Source organism: Lissotriton vulgaris, chromosome 7 (genome assembly GCF_964263255.1).
Source record: "Lissotriton vulgaris chromosome 7, aLisVul1.2, whole genome shotgun sequence".
NCBI lineage: Eukaryota > Metazoa > Chordata > Amphibia > Caudata > Salamandridae > Lissotriton > Lissotriton vulgaris.
The window spans coordinates 1,256,245,916-1,256,273,903 of NC_141695.1; the positions used below are offsets into that span (position 1 = coordinate 1,256,245,916).

At 46.4% G+C, this 27,988-nt stretch overlaps 1 protein-coding gene across 1 annotated transcript in view; it reads left to right on the forward strand.

Annotated features, from left to right (window-relative positions):
* DDX41 (DEAD-box helicase 41) overlaps positions 1–27,988 on the forward strand; it is a 168,681-nt gene that overhangs the window by 80,876 nt on the left and 59,817 nt on the right. The window contains exons 9-10 of the mRNA XM_086931792.1: positions 24,654–24,790; positions 25,221–25,383. Of these exons, the coding sequence (XP_086787918.1) occupies positions 24,654–24,790; positions 25,221–25,383 (300 nt within the window). The remainder of the gene's footprint in view (positions 1–24,653; positions 24,791–25,220; positions 25,384–27,988) is intronic.

Consider the following 27,988-nt stretch of genomic DNA (forward strand, 5'->3'; position numbering starts at 1 on the left):
TATCTGGTAAGCAAGTTTAATACATGAAACGATCCATCTGGAAATGGAACGTTTGGAGACCGCATGGCCTGTCCTGATCGATCCATAATTAACGAAAAGATGATCAGAATGACGAATCACTTTAGACCTGTCAAGATAGAATTTTAAAACCCTTCTCAGGTCTAAAGAATGTAGAGCCCTCTCAGCTGGAGTAGAGGGATTTGGGAAAAAAGTGGGCAGAGAGATGGTCTGATTTACATGAAAATCTGACACCACTTTAGGCAGAAAAAATTCAAATGGAACACCGTATAGGGTTCTGATGCACAGAGGGCTTGAATCTCGCTCACTCTGCGAGCTGACGTGATAGCCACCAAAATAGCCGCTTTCCATGAAAGATGGTGTAAAGTAGCTTTGTGAATGGGTTCAAAAGGAGGACCCACTAACTTTGATAGCACAAGGTTCAACTCCCAGGGTGGAGAAGGAGGACGCACTGGAGGGTATACTTTTTTCAACCCTTGCAGGAAGTCCTTGACAGATAATAGCTGGAAAAAAGAGGTTTGAGAAGGTGACCGCCTATAAGCCGTTATGGCCGCTAGGTGCAATTTGATGGAATTAAATTTTAAACCTGCTTTCGCCAGATACAACAAATAAGAAAGAACTGCTTCTTCTTGACATTTGATTGCATCATGACTATTCTGTATACACATGGAAAGATGGGAGCACAATGTGCTTGTTAAAATACCCCTCACACTCTAAAAAACCAGGTAGAGTCATGCTTCATCATAGGGGTCTTCCCGCCCCTATAACGGGACGGGGCGTGCTACGACCAGACTAAATACGCAGGAGCACTAAGATGTGACAGAGGCTATGTGTGGGTGTATATGGGTCAGTGAAAGTGTAGGGACCTGACACTAGTGAGTGTGCAAAAAGTGAGAAAAATTGAAAAAAGATTTAAAAATTCCCTGGCTTGGTAGAAAAAAACAAATTTATTAGCTTCTCCAGCTGGGAACATTAAGAAGGGGTTGTGTGGTAGAGCATTAGCTACTACCTTGTCAACATGTTTCGTAAGCAGTCCCCTACTGCTTACTCATCAGGACCAAAAAACAGTCCCTACTGCTATTTACTCAGTTTCTAATAAGTAATGCCTACTGTCCTATAAACAACCAACAAAAATAAGTTGGCTGTTTAGGCCTCAGGGCATGAGTTGGCCCAAGTGAGGCAGAAAAAATCGACCTAGTATGGTCTCTGTAAGAAAAAAGGAAGAGAAAAACCAACATAAATTTATGCATGGGGAAGAAAACAAACAAACGAACAGGTTTTTTCATTTCTTGTAAGGGACCACAATTTCAAAATACTTAAAGCGGTTCTTTTTCATACATGAAAATCAGCATGTAATCATGTGTCTCTCGGCATCACTGCCCTTTGTGGGAGACACCAATGGTACCGTATTGTTGGGACCTTTATCATAATATCACACACACACAACAACAATCGTGACTCAATGCACTTACAACAGACTAACAAAAGAGAGGGGAGGGGGACCTCCTTGTTAATGTTTCTGAATTGGTAATGGTGACATACTTATCTCAGCAGTTATCTATGCCCCATGAGGTTTTGCAGGCGAGGGGTAATCTGCGCAGTTTACTATGAAAAACAAAGTTTCATTTCAGGTGTTTGTTTAAAAAGCGCAGCGAGATATTATTGCGTTTATCTGCCCCCGCAACCCGTTTATTAAAGACTCTAGGTCGGAGTCTATTACTTACGTCTCTTCTAGCAATAAGAAAGCATTATTCCTACCCCCGTGCACCTCCGAGGATTGCCGGGCTCGAGTGCCTCGGTGTTTTTGAAAGCCTCTGTGCTTCCGCGTTCGTTCCACGCTGGGTGCCGCCCCTATCCCTGTGCTAGAGCGTCAACCATCCAATATGGCTACCTATTTTTGGCACGGCGAAGAGGCCAAAGGAAGCGGAAGTCTTTTTTCGATGTCCATTAAACAGAATCCAATTGAAGCGATAATATTATAGCGCACAAATTCCACATACATTACAATTGGTGCAGTTGTTGGTTGTTTATTGGACAGTAGGCATTACTTATTAGAAACTGAGTAAATAACAGTAGGGACTGTTTTTTGGTCCTGATGAGTAAGCAGTAGGGGACTGCTTACGAAACATGTCGACAAGGTAGTAGCTAATGCTCTACCACACAACCCCTTCTTAATGTTCCCAGCTGGAGAAGCTAATAAATTTGTTTTTTTCTACCAAGCCAGGGAATTTTTAAATCTTTTTTCAATTTTTCTCACTTTTTGCACACTCACTAGTGTCTGGTCCCTACACTTTCACTGACCCATATACACCCACACATAGCCTCTGTCACATCTTAGTGCTCCCGCGTATTTCGTCTGGTCGTAGCACGCCCCGTCCCGTTATAGGGGCGGGAAGACCCCTATGATGAAGCATGACTCTACCTGGTTTTTTAGAGTGTGAGGGGTATTTTAACAAGCACATTGTGCTCCCATCTTTCCATGTGTAAGAGAGAGCCTAGCATCGTGTTGTAAATGGTAAAAATTGTACATAAAAAATCACCTATTCACTTTTTTGATAGAATCTCTGTGGTTATAAAAGCTTACTTTGGAGGGTGATTCTATCAGTACCTCTACGCTTCTCCTTTTTGGTTTGGATCTACTGGCAGTGCACAGCTGCAGGAGCTACTAAAGAATTGAACATTTTTCTGGTTCACCACTACTTCAAGAGTGATTCTGCACTACACAACTAACTCCTGACAGACTAAGGGGACCCCTTATTGACCTTACCTCGCACTACAATGGCCGACCTAGGCCTAGCCTTCACTGAAGATGAAATCTCAAATCTGATGGCATCCCTGGGAACCTTCGACTGCCTGAATACTACGGGCCCTTCAAATAAAAACAATGATTGGGATGAGTTGTAGGAGCTAAGGAAGACACAAATCAAGACAGCCCTCCATGGATTACTAATGTCTGAATATTTAAAGGTAAATACCGCACCATCTGGCCTTGTTGTCCGCAACGAACCATTCATCTTTCTACATGATAAAACTTTCAAAATAGATTGGTCTAAAATTTCATGGCGATGTACTAGGGATTGGATAGTCCTTATTATAAAAACAGCGAGTAGATTGGCTAGTGAGCTAAAAGTGGAGATACAGACAATAGAAGTACGTATCAAAAGCTATGAATCTCCAGCTGATATCAAGAAATATTTAGACGAAATGAACAAAACCTTGAATGAGTTTGAAACTACTTTGAAAGACAGTAAATATGACAAACTAAAGAAAGACAACAGCCGATGGACAAAGGAGAGGATCTATCCCTATATCAGGGACGATTATAAAACAACTAATGACAACGTAACAGATGACGAAACATCTGACTCAGGCTCAAACAGCTCAGGCTCAAGTAGAAATAGAAGCCCGAGGTCACGTGGAAATAGGAGGAATTTCCGCAGACCTAATTTCAGGGGTTCAAGAGGATGAAATACCTTTAACCTTCCCATGATGTACCATCAGCAACAACCATATGGACCACCACCCTTCCAGCATCCACAAGGACCATACCCCACCTGGGGCTATCAACAACAGGACTATGGATACTTTGATCCATCGGCTCCTTTTTTAGGGGCGCGCCAAGGACGAACGAAAGGAAGGAACCGGAGAGGGTCCACAGTCCACTGGAATACCGAGGAAGAAGAAACTCCCCGAGTCTCAACAAGGAGCATGACGGGTGCCACAACGAGCAAGAAGTAAGCTTGATTGTCAACCTTTCTGACACTGAACTCACCCCTCCGCAAAGAAGGGTTTTGGAAAAGGGCCTGGGATATGTGCCTACAGCAAACATGGACAAATTCCATCTTTGCCAAGAAGTCCAAGAATTCATGCGACGCTTAAAACTGCAAGTGTTCTTCAAAGACAAAGAGGACACCTCAGACCATGGGGATACAAATCTGAGACCGAAATCCAATTTTACACCCTTGGATAACACCCTTCCAGTCGAACTCCTTGCCTTTGAGAAGGCAGTAATGAAGAACTTGGAGAACATAAACCCAAATGAAAAGCGCGTTTTTCAGAACACCACTAGTGAAGAGAGACAGGCTCTACGCGACCTGAGCAACAACAGAAGACTAATAATAAAACCTGCCGATAAGGGTGGTGCAACGGTGATACAGAACGTGGAAGACTATGACAGGGAGTGTAGAAGGCTATTGCAGGATGAAAGAAACTACAGAGTCATTAACAATGATCCTACGAACAGCATACAAACGAAGATAGGCACCATGGTCGAGGAGGCACTGTCGCACGATTGGATCACCAAAAAGGAGGGGGATTTTCTAATCCAAAAAAATCCAAGCACCCCCTACCTTTATACCCTACCAAAGATCCACAAAAACCTCCAGAAGCCTCCCGGGAGACCAATCGTCTCGGGTATTGGGTCGGTTCTGGAACCAGTTTCTAGGTTCGCAGACGCGTTTCTAAGACCAATGGTCCAAAAAACGTCTACGTATCTGAAGGATACGAAAGAAGTGCTAAACCTTCTGGAAGAGATACGTTTTGACCCTGAATCCCAGCTGCTAATCAGCTGTGATGTTGAAAGTCTGTATACTAGCCTGCCCCACCAAGCCACCCTAGACATCATTGAGGATGTTCTGTTTGAGGACTTTTGGGAATACCAAACACCGCGCAATGTGGTAATGAACTGTTGTGCATTGGCTTTGAAGGAGAACTTTTTTGAGTACGAAGGCACCCTGTATATACAAAAGCATGGGACCAGTATGGGAAGTACATTTGCCCCTAGTATAGCTGGTCTGTACGTACACCATCTAGAGGTAACAAAAATATTGAACCCCAATAACCCATTCAGACCCAAGATAAAACTATGGAAGCGTTACATCGATGATATCCTTATCATCTGGGATGGAGATGAAAAGGGTTCGGAACAGTTCCTAACTTGGCTAAATCTGCAGGACGAATTCCTAAGGTTCACCAGCACGGTATCCAGGAGCAACTTGGTCTTCCTGGATCTAAATATTTTTCCCAAAGATGGGAAACTGATGACCACGACTCATTTTAAAAGCACTTCTAAGAACTGCCTTCTCATGTACAGCAGCTTCCACCCTAAACACCTGCGGGACAATCTACCGTATGGGCAGTTCCTGCGCCTACGCAGGAACTGTACTGAGATTGAGACCTTTAAAACCCAGTCAAGTGACCTCAAAAAGAAACTAAAAGCACGGATGTACCCTCACCATGTAATAAATCAGGCCTACACACGAGCAAGGAACAATTGCCGGGAAAGCCTGTTGGAAGAAAAAACAGCAAAAGAGGAAGAAAAACGTCCGATCTGCGTGACTACTTACAACACCAGCTCCAATCTAGTGACTAAGATCATTAACAAGAATTGGAAAATCCTGAACAGTGGTGGGTTAGACATATCAAAACCCATATTCGCACACAAGAAAGCAAAGAGCCTGAGGGATGTCCTGGTCCACACAAGACCAAAATCTAACATCAATATACAAAGAGACCCCAACTTTGTCCAGGGTCACTACCCATGTGGCGGATGCAAGGTATGTGGACTAACCAAAAAAAGCAAAGAAATAACCTTCAGGAATGGCACCGTCTGGGAGCAGAGGGCATTCAGTAACTGCAACAGTGCGAATGTTGTATATCTGATTACCTGCCCATGCCAACTAGAATATGTAGGCATGACAAGCAGGGCAATCAAGGTAAGGATTGGTGAACATAAGAGCACAATCAAATGCAGAAAGACAAGTACAAAACTGACAAACCATTTCCTCGAAATGAACCACAAACCCGAGGAAATTAAATGGACAGTAATAGAACTAGTAAGCAACGAAAGATTCCTGCTGGAAAAAGAACAACGATGGGTTTTTCGTATCCAGTCACACAAACATGGATTAAATGATGACATACCCTGGAGCGAATTGTAGGCTAGTTCTACTATACCTCCCTTCAGCAGTCATTGCCACCATGAGATCTTACCAGCGATAAGTCTCTATATACACTGCATAAAGCATACTGCGCAAATGTCATAAATACAGATCCATTGCTGTAATAAGTATCAAGCCCCAAGGAAACCCTTCTTTTACATATTTCTATAACAAACATCCAGCCTCAACCCCCTTACTTTTGAAATATTAATTACCACGACGAGGCTGCATTAGTAATAATATTTTTTAAAATACATCTTTAAATACTGCACCAATTGTAATGTATGTGGAATTTGTGCGCTATAATATTATCGCTTCAATTGGATTCTGTTTAATGGACATCGAAAAAAGACTTCCGCTTCCTTTGGCCTCTTCGCCGTGCCAAAAATAGGCCGCCATATTGGATGGTTGACGCTCTAGCACAGGGATAGGGGCGGCACCCAGCGCGGAACGAACGCGGAAGCACAGAGGCTTTCAAAAACACCGAGGCACTCGAGCCCGGCAATCCTCGGAGGTGCACGGGGGTAGGAATAATGCTTTCTTATTGCTAGCAGAGACGTAAGTAATAGACTCCGACCTTGAGTCTTTAATAAACGGGTCGCGGGGGCAGATAAACGCAATAATATCTCGCTGCGCTTTTTAAACAAACACCTGAAATGAAACTTTGTTTTTCATAGTAAACTGCGCAGATTACCCCTCGCCTGCAAAACCTCATGGGGCATAGATAACTGCTGAGATAAGTATGTCACCATTACCAATTCAGAAACATTAACAAGGAGGTCCCCCTCCCCTCTCTTTTGTTAGTCTGTTGTAAGTGCATTGAGTCACGATTGTTGTTGTGTGTGTGTGATATTATGATAAAGGTCCCAACAATACGGTACCATTGGTGTCTCCCACAAAGGGCAGTGATGCAGAGAGACACATGATTACATGCTGATTTTCATGTATGAAAAAGAACCGCTTTAAGTATTTTGAAATTGTGGTCCATTACAAGAAATGAAAAAACCTGTTCGTTTGTTTGTTTTCTTCCCCATGCATAAATTTATGTTGGTTTTTCTCTTCCTTTTTTCTTACAGAGACCATACTAGGTCGATTTTTTCTGCCTCACTTGGGCCAACTCATGCCCTGAGGCCTAAACAGCCAACTTATTTTTGTTGGTTGTTTATAGGACAGTAGGCATTACTTATTAGAAACTGAGTAAATAACAGTAGGGACTTTTTTTTGGTCCTGATGAGTAAGCAGTAGGGGACTGCTTACGAAACATGTCGACAAGGTAGTAGCTAATGCTCTACCACACAACCCCTTCTTAATGTTCCCAGCTGGAGAAGCTAATAAATTAGTTTTTTCTACCAAGCCAGGGAATTTTTAAATCTTTTTTCAATTTTTCTCACTTTTTGCACACTCACTAGTGTCAGGTCCCTACACTTTCACTGACCCATATACACCCACACATAGCCTCTGTCACATCTTAGTGCTCCCGCGTATTTCGTCTGGTCGTAGCACGCCCCGTCCCGTTATAGGGGCGGGAAGACCCCTATGATGAAGCATGACTCTACCTGGTTTTTTAGAGTGTGAGGGGTATTTTAACAAGCACATTGTGCTCCCATCTTTCCATGTGTAAGAGAGAGCCTAGCATCGTGTTGTAAATGGTAAAAGTTGTACATAAAAAATCACCTATTCACTTTTTTGATAGAATCTCTGTGGTTATAAAAGCTTACTTTGGAGGGTGATTCTATCAGTACCTCTACGCTTCTCCTTTTTGGTTTGGATATTCTGTATACACCACATAAAGAATCTCTTCCACTTGCATGCATACGAATGTCTGGTGGAAGGACGCCTTGCCTCTTTCAGAATGAACATGCAGTCCTCTGGCAAACCTAGATGGCCGTATTGGATGACCTCAGGAGCCATGCTGCCAAGCTCAGTGACGGAAGGTTGGGATGGTAGATACTCCCGTCCATCTTGGACAACAGGTCCGGCCTGCATGGTAGCCTCTTGTGAGGAGTCACTGACAGATGAAGCAGGTCCGTGTACCACCACTGCCTCAGCCAATCGGGAGCAATCAGAATCATTGTTGTGCACGAGTGTGTTAGCTTGCTCACCACCTTCGGAATCAACGGGAGAGGTGGAAAGGCGTACACAAATACGTTTGACCATTCGATCATAAGAGCATTCCCTCTTGAGCCTGGCCGGTGGAATCTGGAGGCAAAGCTTCGGCATTTGGCGTTTTGGTCGTCCGCGAACAGGTCTATGGTGGGACGACCTTAGGATTGAAAAAGTTCCTCTACCACTTCGTCGTGAAGAACCCAGTCTTCCTTGTCGTCGAAATGACAGCTTAGAGCGTCTGCCCTCACGTTTTGTTCTCCTGGAAGGTGAACCGCCGTGACAGACAGCCTGCGAGCCAGAAGCCAATGCCAGATCCTCTGCGCTTCCAACGACAACGTCCGGGAGCACGTTCCCCCCTGCTTGTTCAAGTAGTACATTGTGGTGGTGTTGTCCGTCTGTACTAGCACAGATGCCTCTTGGATTGAGGGGAGGAACGCTTTGAGAGCTAGGTGGACTGCTCTCAGCTCCAGCATGTTGATATGGTAAGTACTTTCCTTGTGTGACCACTGACCTTGCACATGCAGTGGTCCCATGTGCGCTCCCCATCCCAGAAGGGAAGCGTCCGTGATCAGTCTTTGCACAGGGAGAGTTGATGGAACAGGACTCCCACCTGCATATTCTGAGCTTTTGTCCACCACGGAATAGAAGCTCGAGCTGCGTCTGATATGGTGATGTGATCGTCCCAGCGAGCCGATTGCTGATCCCATTTGTCCTCCAGATCCTGCTGAAGAGGACGCATTCGAAGTCTGGCATTCGGGACCAGGAAGATGCAAGACGCCATCGACCCTAGCAGGGAGGCAATCTTGCGCACTTTCTGAACCTTGCCGCGAAGAATCAATTGACATTTCTGGGTGATTGATGATTGTCTCTCCTCCGAAGGAAACACTTTTCCTGCTTCGGAGTCTAGCAGAGCTCCAAGGAAGTGGATTCTCTGGGTGGGCTGAATGACTGACTTTCCGAAGTTGACATGTAGCCCTAGTCTCTGGCAGAGCTGTATACAAGTCTGGAACTGATTTCTTACGCTGACGGGGGAAGGACCTTTCACCAGCCAATCGTCCAAGTATGGGTACACGAAGACCCCTCTGCGGCGTAGAGCAGCTGGAACCACTGCCACACACTTCGTGAACATCCGAGGGGCCGACTTCAACCCAAACAGTAGGACTTTGAACTGATAGTGGGAGGTCCCCACCCTGAACCGAAGAAATCTTTTGTGACTGGGGTGTATTGGAACATGAAAATAAGCATCTTGAAGATCCAGCGAACACATCCAATCTCCCTTCCTGAGATGTGGATATATTTGGTGAAGCGCCAACATGCGAAATCTTTCCTTTTTGACGTGCAGATTCAGTGTTCGCAAGTCCAGAATGGGCCTGTATTCTGCCTTCTGTCCTTTTTTCTTGACCAGAAAATAACGGGAGTACACCCCTTTTCCCCTCTGAGAGACCGGTACTCCCTCGATAGCTAACTTTTCGAGTATAGTGGCAACTTCTCTTTGCAGTAGGTGCAGCTGATGATTTGATGTTGACATCAGGGGAACCGGTGGAGGCAGATGATTGTAACGAAGACAGTACCCATTCTGAAGCGTAGACAACACCTATCTGTCTTTTGTGATGCTTGCCACTCTTTCAAATGATTTGTCAGGCTTCCCCCCACTGGAGTGGTCCACGGCGCTGGGGGAAGAAACAACTCATTGTTTGGATTGAGTTTTACCGGTGTTGATGCCTTGTGGTTGATTACTTCCTCCCTTGTAATTACGCTTCCCTTTGTACAGGGACTTCTGCTGCCCCTGCTGATCTTGGCTCTTCTGCCAGTTCGGGGTTTGAACCCGCTGCTTTGTAGAGCCCTTGTTAAAGGAGCAAAAATTTTTCTTGAACTCCTTCTTCTCAAGACCCACCGCCTCCTCGTCCGCACTTGCGCCAAACAACGAAGAACCTGAAAAAGGCAAGTTCAATATGCGTGCTTGGGCTTCTGGTTTCAAAGCCGTTAGGCGCAACCATGATGACCTCCTTGCCGTTACCCCATGAGCGTACCAATGAGCTGCTAGGGTAGCCCCATCCGCTGCGTCGCTTATCACCTGGTTGGAGACTTAACTGCCTTCCAGGAGGATTTCTTCGAAGTCCTTAGGATCCTCTGCCGGGAGTTTCTCCACAAAACGCTGCAGAGAATCCCACAGGGATCGGTCATACCGCCCCAAGAGGGCTTCCGCATTGGCAACTTTGAGAAAAGCCGCTGATGTATTGCAGACCCACCTTCCCCACGAGTCTTGCATCTTACTGTCCTTATCCGGAGGCACAGTGGAGGATGAGGCAACTGCATTGGACTTCTTCGTCGCTGTGATTATCACTGAGTCCGGGGGAGGATCAGCTCTGAGGAATAGCGGGTCGTTCTCTGGAGATTTGTACTTTTTAAGTATCCTCGCCGGAGCAGCCTTGACCGTCGCTGGGGTTAAGAAGACATCCATAACTGGCTCTATAATCCCCGGCACCAAAGGCAGAAGAGGTTTGGGTGCAGTCCTATGCTGCAATGTTTCAAAAATTATTGAGGTCTTGATCTGCGGAGATTTCAAGGCAACTCCCAGCTTAAAAGCTCCCCTACCAAGTATGTACTGAAACATTAAAATATCATAAATCCGAGATACCCTCGTTGAAGGAGAGTCCGTTAGGGTAGGAGAGTAGTTTCTGTGAGAGTGTGTCGAGGAAGAAGAAGTAGGAGTTCTTCGCTCTCTCCTTGTGCTCCTTGATCGTGATCTACGCCCGCTGGTTCGCACTCTGGAGCGGGATCTTTCCCTCTGGCGAACTGGGGAGCGTGATTTTTCCCTCTGGTGACCTGGGAGCGTGATCTTCCTCTCTGGTGAACTGGAGAGCGTGATCTTTCTCTCTGGCGAACTGGAGAGCGTGATCTTTCTCTCTGGCGAACTGGAGAGCGTGATCTTTCCCTTTGTCTCACCGGAGAGCGTGACCGTTCTCTAGGCCTAGAGAGCGGTTGCTGCATCCGATACGCTGTTTCCTTGTCCTTAGCCCAGTGATGAAGAGGCTTGTACCATCTCGGCGAAAGCCTAACAGTAGGCGACTTTGGAGCTGAATCTTTCACTGGGGAGCGTGATGGAGGCGTTGCATCACTTTGCGAATGCCTGGATTCCTCGCTGGCCGACTTATAAATAATTAAATCCAGGCCAGAGTCTGAACCTGAGCCAGCCGCAGATCCTGAGCGACTGCGGGAGCCCCTCTGCTCTGGAGACCTCTTCCGCTTGGCAGCGTGACTGTCACTCACTTGCGAGTCCTCGTCATCCTCCGCAGCTGAAGCGGATCCAGAAGACCTCTGAGACTGCTGCGCCACTTGTTGAGCCTGAACTACTGGAGTCCCATGCCTCGACGTCGACTTCGGAGGAGGTGAAGTCCATGAAGGCTTTTCCAACGTCGAACCTTGCTCCTCTCTCAACGGCGAGTGTCCTGCAGACACTTGTGAATGCTTCGACGTCGAGCGTCGATGGTGTGACGCCGACGGAGGAAGCTTCGACGTCTAACTACCATGGTCCCTCGACGATGATGAGTGTCTCGACGTCGAGTGCCGATGGGTCGTCGACGGAGAATCCCTCAACGTCGATCGCCCATGACCTGGCGACGACGGAGGATGCTTCGACGTCTATCGCTTCTTCGACGTCGATCGCCGATGCCCTGGCGATGACGGGTGTTGCTTCGACCTCGATCGCCGATGACCTGGCGACCACGGTGGATGCCTCGACATCGAGCGTCGATAACCAGACGCCGACGGAGGCTGCCTCGACGCCGAGCGCCGATGACAAGGCGACGGCGGAGGCATCGAAGTCGAAGACTCTCCGTGAGCCTTCAACGACGAAGGTCTCGACGTTGAGCCGCCCTGCTTCAACTGTGACCTCTCTCTCGACGCTGCACGTCGCCCGGTTGACGGCAGCGGAGATTTCTTGACTTTCGACGCTGAAGACCTCACCTTCTTTGTCGTTGGAGACCTCAACGCCGATCCTGACGCCGAAGGAGAGCAGGTCGGGACTTTTTTCGACGTCGACCTTTTCATAAGTCTCTTTGGAGACCTACCTCTCTCAGAAAGTCCATAAATCCTGCTTCTTTCTCTGTCCTTGATAGTTCTGGATGACAAGGACTGGCAGTGGACACAAGATGCTACCTCATGTGAGTCAGGTAGACAGCAAATACACACTGGATGTGTGTCTGACCAAGCCTTCTTATGCCCACAGGCAGGGCAGGTGTCAAAGAGAGCCTTAGGCATTTTGACAAAAAATGTACCTTTTTGAGCCCAAAAAAGGTAGAATTATCTATCTAGGGTAAAAACCTGTCGAGTGAGATCAAATAATTGAAGAAAACACCAGGTAATTCTGACAGAAAGTCAAAAAAAGGTGGGAGCTGTTAACCAGGGTCCTGACAGAAGGAGCCTGAAAGAACAACTGACCTAACTGTCACCCCTGAGGCATGATGGGAAGCCTGGAGTCAGGGCTGCCTTAAAGGCACAGTGCCAGTTTTTTGGTTGAAAATGCTTTAATTTTCTATGTTATTGCTTTTCAATGCAGCCTGAGGCTAACAATGACTTTTATAAGCAATTTTCAGGAGTTATGAGTGGTTTTACTCATTAAAACACAAAATTCAAAGGATATTTGATTTAATGTGTTCTTTGTTACCTTTATAATTGCAGTACATGTACAAGGTTTTACGTTGTGTTAGCCTCTTTTTTGGAGCTACATTGGTGTGAGAAAAATAATATATGTACGTACATATATGTGGAGTTAGGTATATGTGTTTTTACATATATATTTTTATATTGTTTCCGGGGTCCCGCACATGGGCGGGAATATTCAGTGCTTATGACTATTGATGAGGATCCCCTGGAAGAGAAATGCTACTTACCCAGTATGCATTTGTTATTGGCATATAGAGCTGTAGAATCATATGTGCCCACCTGCCTCCCTGGGTACCTTTACCTGTTGCAGTACCATCTTACTTAGATACATTATAAATGGACATCTCTTTTACTATTCTTACTGACTCCATCATCACCCTTTACGGCAAAACAATCTAAGGATGGAGTCGATGCCCATGCGCACTATCACCAAAAGGAGGAGTCACCTACCTCGTGATTGGAAAGACTTCTTCGAAGAAAAACAAAGTGCAAACATCCGGACCCAACACTAGATGGCGATCTATACTAAAGCATATGATTCTACAGCTCTGTATGCCAAGAGCAGATGCATACTGGGTAAGTAGCATTTTCCTTAGCAGACTGGGCATCACTGAGCTTTTTAATAACCCTGACCAAATTGCCCGCTCGGCTAGAGATCAGATAAAATCGATATATTATTAGCAGGCTCAGTGTATGCATAGGCAACAAGCCGCCCAGCTTGCCTCACTGTCAGATTATCTTGTTTTAACATCAAGCCATGATTTATAATTCTACCTCTCCTATGTAGAAAATGCCCAATACAGGTTTGTTTTAATTAGGCTTCGTTTGGGTACATTACATTATCTTTTAGCTTTCCTACAGCGTTTGGCATTGTTTGAGAATCTCCCTCTCTGCCCTTGTGATAATTTGTCAAGGCAAAGCCTCTCACTCTTTTTGCGCACTTTATTATGAATTGGTGAGAATGCATTTTCTATTTCCTCTTTTGCACTCACGCAGTTTCAACTTATTTCAGGAATGTTTAAAATGTTTACTGTGTCTGGACTCGCCAGACATTTGCCATTCTGTGGTCAGTTTTATCAGAGGGACTCTTAATATCAGGAAGAGATCTTACTTATTGGGGAGGGTCCTGGCTTTGGGATTTTCTATTGTTACAGATGTTTTTAATTCTTGTTTTATATGTTGAGTTTTTAAATATTTGTATCCATTTGTTTTATTGTAGGAAGCTGACTCTTTATATAGTGTACCAAAAAGAGGTATACTGTGCAAAGAGTCCAGGTATCCCTTATAAGTGGACAGAAGCTTGCTCTGGTAATCCTATGTGCTCTCTTAGGAGGAAGTGTGGTTGAGTAGCCTTTGTCTTATTAGAGAGGAGTGTTAGACACCTGCAATACACACAGTCAAAAATGGTACACATGACTCAATAAGGAGATCCATACCAATTTATAAAAACAACATGTATCTTTATATTATATTTGGCAACAAGATTAGGTAAGTGCGTTTCGAAATAGAAATATTTGTAAGTTTCAAAAAAGCGACGGTGCAATTTTCAGAAGTGGTAATGCTATCCTATGAAGGTAAGACATATACTGCAAACATTTTATTCACAGCACCTTATGGAGACAATCTTCAGGATGTAACGTGAGTATGGGGCAAGGTTCAAGACAGCACCAACAGGACACATCAGGCAGCACTGGGGCGGCTGGCTGCAGGGGTGCAATACAGCGTTGTGTCCCTGTGTAAGTCAATGGGGATCTGTCCAGTCACAAAGTCACTGCAGGTGGGGACTGGAAGGCCAGTTGGGCTGAACCAACAAGAGAGCTCAGGTCTCATGATGCTCTGGGACATGGGGACACTTTTAGGCCTCTACTCTACTGGCTGGGGTGACCAGGTGCAGAGGTGTTCTGAGGCGTCGGGTTTTCGTCTCCGGAGATTTGTGGTTGGAGGGGGGCCTGCACAATGAAGCTACAGGTGGCGGTGGGAAGTCCACAGTTGGCAAACCTAAGGCGAGCTTCTTCTCTGTAGGGTCTGGGGACCACGCTGGCACCATTGGCCCACTTCAGCTAGGTGGCTCAGGTGCAGTGGTGGTTTTTGGTGTTGTTTTTTGGCAGTCCGGAGTACTCACAGGTCTCTTGGGGTGCCTGCTAGATGCAGGAAAGCTGCTCTGCTACTCCACTGAAGTTCCTAGGTCATTGGTGAAGGGCTTGTAATCTTCCCAGGCTTTTGGAGGTACAGCAGCTTGTCGAGTCGACTTTGGCACAAGGGTCGAGGACAGCAGGCGGGCCCGGCAGGATTGGTGTCAAGTCAATAAGTGCTCCTTTGTTCTAGCTTTTTCCGCTCTTCACTGTCTGTCTTCTTTTAGGTTGAAAAGATCTGATTTCCTGGTGCCAGGGGCACCCCTAAATCCTAGATTATGGGGTGTTATGTGAGTGGAGGGTAGTAGCCAATGGGCTACTTACCCCTGAGGTCACTATACCCCCTATATCACTACTTTCTGTGGGCACAACCCTATCCCGGAGATCCTAATTCTGCCCTCCCAAAGATGGCAGACTTTTACATTTTGTGTCCTCATTAGGTAGCCTACCTTAGCGATGGAACTAGCCTGAGGGTCAACATGCCTCTCTGACTATTACATTTCCCACCTATCCAGGCACCAAATGGCCCCTGTTCGGTGTCATCCCTCTGAGGCAATCCATATTTGCATACCACAGGCAGCGGGCTCTATAAAAGCTTACTGCCTTGGAATGCTAATTTACAAGTTCTCCTGTTTTGGAGGTGGCGTAAAAACACCCTCTGCTGGACAGGTTTTGTTCCTGACCTCCTAAGAGTATTGGCCCTCATCCCTGGGAGTCAGAAACTCGTCTGTAGTGGCAGCCTGGTCAGGACCAGTCAGCCAGCACACTAGTAGTGGTAGGTTTTTAGGGGGCACCTCTAAGGTGCCCTATAGGTGCATGTATTAATAAACCATTCACTGGAATTAGTAACCCCTCACTGAAATTAGTTTGGGCGTATTAATAGAAGATATTTGATACTAAACATCTTTGGTTTCAGTGAAGCCATCATTATGCTGTGGAACTTGTATTTTGACCAGTGCCAATCACATTTACTTAAAATGGCTTCCCTGATCATGTTAGAATTAAAAACGATAACATGAACATTGCTGGCGCCAGCCTGCTTAACGTAGGCCTTTGCGAGCTCGTAAGCGGCAACCATTTTAGATACCGCGGCCATTTCATATACTGCTGGTCACCTGTGCGTCACCCTGACCTCGCCATCATCCCCGCGCTGTGACTAAGCCTGAACACACGTATAGGGGTCGTAAAACCTTATCAGCATGACAATGCAACGGAGTCACTTCCCGCGCCAAACCCACTTGTCCTTTCATCCTCTGCGCATGGACAGGCCCCTTTGATAACCTCCTTCCCTGCACCTGGCCAGGCAGTCCAGTCCCAGGCACTAACCAACCCCTGTGGACATAGTTTATTACCCACATACGACAGAACTTGCTTCACAAACAAAGGGGCCGGAATTAGTCAGTGACATGAGCTCTTAGATCTGACCGATCCCACATGTTTGAGATCCTGTCGGAATGTCCAGCTGCGAGATAGCGATCATCTGTTAGATTTGGTTGGGGGACAATTGCTGTTAGGTTTGTGTGGGAACTAGCTTAAGGCGGGGATTCCAAGGATGCTTGACTATGAAATAAACCTATGAAAATGTGTATAAAAGGCCATGCCACAGAAATGCAGTTAGAGCACCTCCTGATGATAGCCCCGGTGTCTGATGTGATGTGTTCTCTGGAGTAATAAACGTGTTCCTCGCCTTCCAGTTCCAGCGCCTGCCTCGTTATTTTGATCGCTAATCTATGGTGAATGAGAGGTGGTTTGCACCAAGCGGCATCGACAGTCTTGGAAGTCTTGCTGCTTTTCACAATTGGCGCACCAACGTCAGGGCCCATCAGCGACACGTGGGTCCAGTGAGAGAGGTCCTAACGACGGAGTGAACATCTGAATGATCGGGAAGTGCACCTGCCTGAAAGAGACCTCGTCTGGCGGCCGATCAACTGACCTTCACCGGTTCCGAACGGACCTCTCTCGAGTGGCCTGCAGTTCTGACTGGGACCTTACAGGAACGCCGTATTATTGGAGTGAGAGGCCAAATGGGCGCTGGAAGGGGACGACGAAGAAACTGTCCACAACGGTCCGGGTAAGGTCGTAAAAAAATTGATTCTTACTTTATTTGATTGATTGTCTGGTTGAATAATTCGACCAAATACTAGTATTGCCCTTAGGTGAGACATTCCCTGCGTGCAAGCAAACGGAGATTAGGAATACTCCCTTTCTTTGCAGACAGCGAAGGACACGCAATGCAGGCTTTTGCCTACATTTATTTGAGATATTCATTTTGACCTTTGTTACGTCATGCCCGTCTTCTCACGATTGTTTGATTTTTTTTGACCGGACAGTTTATTAGAGGTCAGTCATCTGGCACCACCGGAAGGCACCCCTAATAAGGACATGTATGTGAAATATGGACTAGCCGCTGTAACGTATAGCAAACTTTGGCATAAACACACTAGAAAAGACCTGGAAAATCAGTGGCCACTGACGGGTTCTTTTGATCCCGACAAAATAGAAACGCTAGGAATAGCTCTTCGCAGAAAGAGAACTACGCCAGCCATGCTCGACAGCTATGGTTTATGGAAGAAAGAAAAAACGAAAGAAAAGAAACGAAGCTAGATTAGATAAAGAGATACGAAAAGCAGCTCACCAAGCTTCTAAAAGGTTAGAAGAGGACATAAAAGAAAGAGAAACTGGTTGAAAAGAACAAGAGTAAAAGATTTCAGGTCAATGTCCTGTTAGAACGCCCTCGACTCTTTACCCCGAGTTACCCACTAAGCAAAAAGTAGATGATGATTTGTTATTAGGTCCCCCGATCATCTACATGCCACCTCCCTATGCCCCCACTCATCCTGCACTTCAACGCCAGGAATCCCAAAGTACAGTTGAAGGCAGCACCATTGCCTTGACTCCCATAGCCTCAGCACTGATAGTCTCAAATGCCTAATGCTTCATCTAAAGGCGCATCAGTAGAAACTGAATCAAAAGAGAAAGGGTTGCAGAGGATCCCACGATTGAGTAAAGACGAACGAGCAGGAATCGATAAAATAGTTAAAACGCTCGTAGATAGGAAAGAGACCGAAGAATATATAACCAACATATGTAACTCCTATGTCGAAAATCACAAGCAACACTTCATCGTATGCCTCTGTTATTACACCCTCACTGCTTACGAGGAAAAGTACAACAACGTAAGACCCGAACGACTAATGGCTCTTTATAGAAAGGTAGATACGGGAGATGAAAATGTTTGCGATGTAGCAGAACTATTCTCATACACACTGGAGGTATTCAATCACCTCGTAGAACAAGGACGGGTAGTTAAAGATAAGACACCTACAACGGCAGGGCCCCCGATAGAAAAGCCAGATAACATGATGCCGATAAAGGAAGCTGCCCCTTATTGGGTCCCTCCTAGGGGACAAGGGAACAATGATGACATTAACCACCTAGATGCTAAAGATAGAGTGGTCTATAATTGGGTGTACCAGCCGTGGGATAGACAAGACATCCTAACGTACCGTAAATCCTTACCGGATTTACGTAAGAACACCACTGCATTTTATACAGAGCTAGGTACCGCTCGGGGATCAACCATTATGACACTCGCCGATATCGATTTGTTCTTTGGGCTATGTCTGCCAGCGGATTTGTGGAAGCAAATTAGGAGAGTAGACCACACTGAGCTGCTCTGCCATACCTGGGAACAACTCTGTGTTTTAGATAAACCCCGGACAGAAACCAGTAAAAGCCATATTAGACCTTCCCGACAAGATAGTACAGGAAGTCAAAACCATAATCCCGGAGAAAAAGATTGATTGGTCCATTGTAACCGCATGCCGCCAGAAACCACAGGAGGATGTCTCAGAGTACTTCTCCCGATTCGAAACAGTGTTCTCCGATTACAGCGGACAGGACATGTCCACCGCAACCGGACACCACTTGTTTGTGCAGAATTATGTTAAGGGACTGCTACCGGAAGTATCGCAAAAACTGCAGACCAGCGAAAGCAGCTGGGCAGCCTCTAAACCAGCGGCCATCCTCCAGATGGCCCAGTACTACGAACACCAGAAAAATGAGATCGATAGAGCTATGGAAAAAAAGAAGAAAGACTTAAATGAAAGGGTAATGATAGCGCAGCTCCAAGGAGTGAGTACGGGAAGGGAGCAATATAAAAAAGCATACCAACAGAATACCCCTAGGGCACATCCGCCTAGAAGTAATCCATCAACGCCATATACAGGACGACCAGACTTGGGACAGGATCGGTGTGCATTTTGTAAAGCGTACGGACACTGGAAATCCCAATGCCCGATTCTGCTAGGAAATTATAGGGGCAGAGGGACGAGAGAAATAGTAAACGGACAGAAAGGAAGAGGACGTGGGAGAGGGCACACAAATGAAGTTAATGAAGAGAGACCAGGTAGAGCAAACACATTTGATCATCCCCGACGGAATCAGTATCAACAGTCCGATTTCGACAACACGTATGACTTTGCGTAGGACAGCCAAGGGCAAGGGAGGGATCCAGTCGAGCTCTATGTTGACCAGCAAGGCCCTTATGTTACCGCAAAGGTCCTGGGCACAGAGTCGCCATTTTTGGTAGACACAGGGGCAACACGTAATGCACTATCCAAACGACTGATTTCAAGGGCACCCTTGTCTGGCTCACACATAACCTCAATAGGATTTGACGGTACGCCCTCCACCAACCCTTTGTCCAGACCGATCCCCTTCAAAATTGAAAACAATGTTATCGACACGACGTTCCTTCTCTCCTCCAATACCCCAGACGCCATTATGGGTCTCGATCTACTGACTCTGAAGCGATGCACCACCCTCAATCCAGCCCCATTGTTACCTCTACCCGAACATGACCCTGGTGTGACTCCCCTGCACGACTGTGTGACCCTCACTGACGAACAGACCAAGAGTAGGGTAGATCTTCGAGACACTGTCTTTCCAGAACTAGATGGGGAACTATGGGTGGATGGCTCGTGCCTCAAACTCCCCGATGGCACCACGACAGCTGCATATGCCGTCACCACAGCCCGTATCATCCTCGAAACAGCCTGTATAACCCAACGATCCGCACAAGCAGCAGAGCTCATTGCCCTCACACGAGCATGTATGTTAGCAGCTGGTATGACAGTAAACGTATACACCGACAACCAGTACGTCTTCGGGGTGGTTCACCATTTTGGGCTTCTATGGAGGGAAAGAGGGTTCCTGACCTCACACGGCACACCCATCCTAATTGGAGATCTAGTCTCTGCCTTGACAGAAGCAGTCCTCCTCCCCAAGAAGCTAGCAGTGATTAAGTGCCAAGCACATAGAAAGTGACAGATCTCATTGGACAGGGAAATGCACTAGCCGATATTACTGCCCGAGCCACAGCCAAGGACAGAACCACGACACAAATGTACGTGACTAGGTCACAAGCAGAACAATGGACTGACGCTAGAACGACTATAAGGGATATTCAAACGACAGGCACACAAGACAAACTGACTGAATGGGCTTGGGTGGGACAAAAGGACGAGGAAGGCTGCTGGAGGACAAAAGACGGAGACAAATGGCTGCTACCTAATGCCTATCTGATCCCCATATTGACCATGGCACATCTGCCAGCACACATAGGATCTGCCACCATGACCGAACTAATCACCAGAGTATGGCATAACAGCAAGATAGCCGAATTAGCAAAACGCTTAGTACAGCAATGCATAGTGTGCCTGCAACACAACCCAGGGAAGGGAACAGTAGTACCACGGGGAGGGTTGGAGTCCCTAACCATCCCTTTGAAGTCCTCCAAATGGACTACATCCAGCTAGAGAAGTGCCATGGTCTGAAATACATTCTAGTGATTGTGTGCGCCTTTAGCAAATGGATGGAGGCCTACCCTACACGCGACAACACCGCCTTAGCTACTGCGAAGGTATTGCTAAAAGAATTCTTCCCCCGATATGGCCTTTGTAGGATTTTATGGAGTGACAATGGCCCCCACTTCATAGCAGAGGTCATACAGAACGTACTGAAAGCATTGGGGGGGAAGCAAAAGTTCCATGCCGTTTTCAACCCCCAATCAGCGGGCCTGGTAGAAAGGCACAACGCCACACTAAAACTAAAGCTAGCAAAAATAGTCGCCACGACTGGGCTGCACTGGCCCGATGCCCTCCCACTGGCATTGCTATCAATGCGCTCCACCCCGACCAAACGGCAATTGACTCCTTACAAGGTTGTCTTTGGCAGATCAATGAACATTAGGGCGGCACCAAAACCGACAACCATTAATGATGTCCCGGACATACTAATGTCCGACTACTTGCACAAATTTATGAGCGAACTAACTCTTATCCACCAACAGGTGCAGCAAGCCATACCAGACGTATCCAGGGGCCCAGGACACAATATCAAACCTGGAGACTTCGTCCTGACACAGAACTTCTTGAGGTCGAAGAGTCTGGAATCCAGGTGGACGGGCTCCTGGCAAGTCTTGATCACCACCTGAACTGCTCTTCGAGTGGAAGGAAAGAAAAACTGGATGCACGCCCACCATTGTAAGAAGATATCCTCAACACTGGTAACGCACAAAGAGGTGGACACTAAGAAGAACTGCTTACCAAAGATCAACCAGCCCTGAGTTGTTACCCAGAAACCGAGACACTTGAACTTGCAGAGTTTCCTGATCCCACAGTACCATCCAAGAAAGGGTATAACTTACGATGAAAGGAGAGTGCTCCGACGAAGCAGGCCACTAACTGAGTCAAAAGTCTGAGTGGTAGCTAACTCTACAAAGGCTACCAGGAGAAACGCTAGACGAAAGTATGTGGTTTTGCCAGTCATCGAGCCTCTTGAAGGTGATGGAAGATCCCGGATGACCGAAGAACCACCAAAAATCAATCAAAATTGCCAAGCTGCACAGCACAAAGACAATCATACTTTTTGCAACATCCCTCATCTGTCTCTTGCTAATGGCCACAGTTTGGATCATTGAAGAGAGTGCTCCCGCTTGCAGGACAATGTCACCCACCGTGCAGCCCACCACCAAGAAAGAGCACTATCTGGTGTCACTGTCGCCACACCTCCGAGAACGACGCAAGGAATTCTGGAACAACTCTTTCGTACAGCTATTGCACCAGCACAATCTTGCCGCCAATGCCACGAACTGTTGGATCTGTGGGCTGCTACCACATGCAACTGAACATTCCATTCCTTTCATCACTTCACCTTTCATGGGTCCTGCCTCGCTTGGTTAATGCTCCTGCAAGAGAGCTACAAAGACCATGCCACATCTGATGGAACGTTCAAACAATTCTACAACGAGTTCTGGCTGAACAAAACTGGAAAAACATCCACTCCCTTTTACCCTCTGACCTCAAATGCAACCTTTCTGATGAACATTCCCGACAAAGAACGGATTGAAATGCAATTGTTCAACAACTCAGCCAGACCTACCTTTTCATATCTAAGTAAACGAACTGCTGCAACTCTGACAGTGGCCCTGTCTGTGGTGAATGGCTCAGGCCTTATCTGCATCGAAGGCCATGGGACAAAGATCGTGGGCCACAGCTCTTGCCAAATCACAAGGACTCTGAACACTGCCCCCCCCCCCTAAATTTGTTGCATCAACAAATATGTACTTCATCTGCGGTACAAAAGCCTACACCTGGCTCCCAAAGGGCTGGAGGGGGAAAGTGCTACATCGCCTTTGTTCTGCCTCCAACCTACATAGCACCTGCAAACCACCACAGAGAAAGGCACTCCAAGGACACAGAAGAAGCAGACTCCGCTGCATCACAGTTCCTCAATGCGGCTAAAGGACTCATCCCGTTATGGGGTCCGATGGCAAACAGCCGAGCCATTCGACACCTGTCCCAAGCAATAGAAACAACCTTGAACGTCACAGCTGGCATCCTCACTAACAACACGGCTGAGCTGCAGGCGGTCCGCCTGGTAGCTTTACAGAACCACCTTGTTCTGGACGTGGTATTAGCGGATCGTGGAGGAGCATGCCGCATCATCAGTGCCAGCTGCTGCACCTTCATCCCAGACAACTCACCCTCAGTCTACAAGGCAATTGAACATCTTCATCGACTGGCATCAGAGATCCATCAGGAAACAGAGACTTGGACACTTGGAAGCTGGTTTTGGGGCATTTTGAAAGACTGAGGATGAAAACTACTGATGATCATCTTGGTGCCAGTTTATGTAATATGTGGCTGCTGTTTGGGGATACAATGCATACCGCCCTTGTGTTCTCTTTGTTTGAACTCTTTATGCCCTAAGACTTTGGACTCTCCGTTTGAAACTATGAAAGTACTGTATGACGGAGAGATACAAAATATTATGGACATTGACGTAAACTGACAAGCTGGCTAGGATATGTTCAAAGGGACGACTGTTAGAATTAAAAATGATAACATGAACATTGCCGGCACCAGCTTGCTTAACGTAGGCCTTTGCGAGCGCGTAAGCGGCAACCATTTTAGATACCGCGGCCATTTCGTATACTGCTGATCACCTGTGCGTCACCCTGACCTCGCCATCATCCCCCGCGCTCTGACTAAGCCTGAACACACGTACAGGGGTCGTAAAACCTTATCAGCATGACACTGCCCTGGAGTCACTTCCCGTGCCAAACCCACTTGTCCTTTCATCCTCTGCGCACGGACGGGCCTCTTTGATAACCTCCTTCCCTGCACCTGCCCACTCAGCCCGGTGCCAGGCACTAACCAACTCCTGTGGACATAGTTTATTACCCACATACGACAGAACTTGCTTCACCAACAAAGGGGCCGGAATTAGTCAGTGACACGACCCCTTAGATCTGACCGATCCCACATATTTTAGATCCTGTCGGAATGTCCAGCTGCGAGATAGCGATCATCTGTTAGATTTGGGTGGGGGACAATTGCTGTTAGGTTTGTGTGGGAACTAGCTTAAGGCGGGGATTCCAAGGATGCTTGACTATGTAATAAACCTACAAAAATGTGTATAAAAGGCCATGCCACAGAGATGCAGTTAGAGCACCTCCTGACGATTGCCCCGGTGACTGATGTGATGTGTTCTCCTCTGGAGTAATAAACGTGTTCCTCGCCTTCCAGTTCCAGCGCCTGCCTCGTTATTTTGATCGCTAATCTATGGTGAATGAGAGGTGGTTTGTACCAAGCGACATCGACAGTCTTGGGAGTCTCGCTGCTTTTCACAATCAATTGCACTGTCCATTAATTGTTCTTTTTTTGCATTTGTCACCCAGAGTGGGACGGGTATGCCCAGACGTGGGTCCCATGCTCTCCATGCCACTTGATTCAAGCTATCCTGGCTGATGAGGGCTGAAAGCCCGAAACCGGTCCTAGTATGCTTGTGTCCAGTCAAGGGAGGACCTGGCCTGGCAGTTCGAGTTGGACTGTTCCCATTGGGCACAGGGTCAAGACTGATTTGCATATGGCTGGGTCCAAATTGGAAGGGCATGGTGAGCAAAAAAACAATGGATTTAGGCCCAGATCTCTGTACTGGGGTGAATGTATGACATTGTTCTGCATTCTGTCCATCAATTGTTCTTTTTGCATTCGAAGTTAATGTAGCAGCCTTAAACTCAGTGTGTTTGTGTATGTGTCTTTCCCATCCACGTGTCTATGTCCCAGTGAATACAGTGATACACAACGGTCCAGAAGGTGAACGGAATTCGTGGTATGGACCACTTGCAAAATTTCTGATTGTACTGTTAACAGACATTGGATGTGGGGGTGGGCTCTCTGGGAGGCCTGTAAAGGAGAACATACTTCATCTTCCTTTCTTCTTCTAGCGGGAGCTTGCTCGACAGACCCATGGCATTATTGACTATTATGTGCGCCTCCTGGAAGAGGACGGCTTCCCGCTGCTGCGCTGCGCACTCTGTATTGGAGGCATGTCTGTGAAGGAACAGATGGAGACAATTAAACAGTAAGTTAATTGTGTGGTGCAGACATGAATGTAGTCCACTCAAAGCATTTTAGGCGCAGGGAGGTCATTACTGCTTCTTGGATGTAGCACATTAATTGGCCCTCTAAACTGGCCTTCCTGCCCTGATTCACTTTGCACCTCACCAGGCATGCAACCTGACTGGTTAGGTCAGTGCAAATAATCTGCCCTTCTGCCTATTCTAATAGGGTGCACATAATAAAAAGTCCCTTTCCTCAAGGGGTCTTTGATAGCCTGCTTTTCTCGGAAGAATGCCCTTAACAACCTACTCCACTTGGGTGGATGCACATGATGTTCTAGCTTTATCCTTTGAAGGATAGTTGTGACAAATGTAGGTAGGTTGCATGTTCTACAATTCTGATCTCTTCATTTGCCCCCCTCGCCCTCACCTGTAACCCGCTCCTCTCCTCAGAGGGGTGCACATGATGGTGGCGACTCCTGGACGGCTCATGGATCTACTGCAGAAGAAGATGGTCAGCCTAGACATCTGTCGGTATTTGGCACTGGACGAAGCAGATCGCATGATTGACATGGGCTTCGAGGAGGACATCCGCACCATCTTCTCATACTTCAAGGTACCCCTGTCTCTTCTTTTCCAAGTTCTGTTCTCTCAGTCCCGGGACATCTTCCTCTCACACTCTATTGCCCAAAATAGGTCTTTACTTCCTCACTGCAGTGCCTGTCAAGGCGCCCTGCTTGCCCACGCCATTGCTGATCCTGGGATTCTGCCTGCCTATGCCTCTTCCAGCCCACCACCCATTTTTGGATTCTGTCTCTAATACATCATCAGGTGTCCTCTTGCTCTCCTTTCTGCACTCCACCACGCGATACGGAGGTCTGCCTAGTCGCAATACTCCTTGTTCTGATGCTCAGCCTCTTTCACCCCCCTCCCCCCCCCCCCCCAACTATTTTGCAATCTTTCCTTCTCCACCAAAGCACCTTCTGGGGGTTCTGCCTTAATCCCCCAGCACATCCACCACTGGTCCAGGCGTTTTTCCTGATCTCTCTTGATTGCTCTACTCCGCTAGATCACATATCACTTTGATCAGTCTTTACTGTGTTGGTAATACATCTCTACTCACCATATAGTCTCCTTCCAGTGATTACAGGCAGCTCAATACTGAACTTTGTTTCACCAATTCTCCCTCTTCAGGATCAGGCGTTCAGATCCCTTTTTGTCTGATCTTTTTTTTAAAACTGTGATCTTCGCCTATCCAGACAGATCATGTCTCTTCTTCCTCTGGATCACAAGTGTTTATTTTGCTGTTCTCTCTCATGGATACATTGTCCCTCTCCCTACTGTTCTGTTCACTCTTCCCACCATTGTTTTCCGTCTCTGCTTCCCTTCCTATAACCCTTAGTTATTTTTAACTCTGCTTACCTAAACTCACAAATTTGAGTGGACTCCGATCAACAAAAATATCTAAGTTCTTAAAACGCTATAATTACAAAATGATCTGTCCAATCAGCCATGTATGGCCTTTATTTTCCTTTAGTTTAAGAAGTGTATGTCACTTACTTAGTAGCAAAATAAAACACATCATTTCAGTATTTCATGTACATGTACGTTTCATGAACTTCACAATTTTAATTTATCTATTGTACCTCACAATCCTTTTTGTTATCTTATACACATACACATCTCCAATTATTTATCAACATTTTTCTGTATGCAGCATGGGTTCTGTTGTAAATTAACATTCATACCCCTGCCATCTAGTATTCGGTGTGAAAAAATACAGGTTATTTTTTTCTTGAAACCTTTAATGGACTTTTGGCTTCAGTGGCTCATCCCATATCATCCTATAGCTCACACACTGCACTAGGTCACATATTCCGCCATTCTGTTTCCACGGTTGTGTTACTATACGAGGTAGTTATTTTTTGAAGAACAAAGAAGTCTTTGAAGAATGTACTTAAAAGGCACGTAAAAGCTGCGCAAGGAAATTGATGCTGACAGGGATTGAAATGAATCATAAAGTCTTATTTCCTAACATGAGGGAGAGAACTTGGTGTTTAAGTTCTGTCCACAGTAAACCCAAGCTATCCCTGGAATTACCTTCCTATCCTCTGAATCGTTAGTTTATCCTGGGTGGACAGCAAAACTAAGAGCCAGGCATTTCGGTACAGAAAAAGAAGGAAACAATGTACATTTTGGGGAGTTTAGGACAGAGTGATAAAACAGGCCATCCAGAAGCCTTTGGAGGGCAAGAATGCAGAACGCTCCAATAGTGGAAGAGGGAAGTCATTGTATCCACTGGGAGGCTGGAACCATTCTCCATCAGAAACTTGGAACAGTCCTGATACATCAATAGATTACATTGTGGAACATTATTACTTCCAAATTCTAACAAATGCCTCCACCCTAGAGTGATGCAATCAAAAGTGCCACAATGCTGCCATCGGCTTTGAGGCAAATAAATATTTTAGCATTTTTCGCTTTGAACATTTACAAAAATCTACCTCGCTTAGACACTCTCTAATTCAAACCAAATATCAACATCAAGTTGGAGACACTGGCGTTACCAGTGCAGTCAAGAGTCTGAACACAGTTTCTGCAGGAAGATGAGCCTTGATCCATTACATAGTTTGAAAGGCGGCCAGCCTCTGAACAAGGTTAGACATCACGCCATGCACGCCAACCCCAAACAGGTTAGATTTCTGAAGCCCTGATTTCTATGTGACAAAGCGTAAAGGTACACCAGCTTCAAAAGACCATGCCCTTTGAAGGGGCTCTCTAACCTGCCTTTGTGGCCTTTTCCATTCTGAAGTGTAGGAAGCTTACAATGGTGGTCCTGCTACATAGGTGATATCTTCATCGCCCTGTGGAAAAGGAGATACAATGAGAAGAGCAGCAGGCAATCTTCTAAGTTCTGCATAGTCAAATAAGATGCATCCAATTGTTTAACTCACATCTATGTCCTTATTAAGAGTACAATAACCAGTATGATGATTCTTGATCCAGATCAGCAGCTGAAGGGTGTGTTATGCAATACAGATTTGTAGAGTGCATTATCACCCAGGAGGGCATCGTGGCACTGACTAGGTGTTAGTCTAGCCAAACATAAGTAGGGCCTAGTGAGAGTACTCAAAAAGCCAGGTCCTCCGCTTCTTGTGAATTTTTAAGGATTGTGGAGAAGATTCTTTGAGTAGTGGCAGGTAGTTCCATGCTTTGAGGGT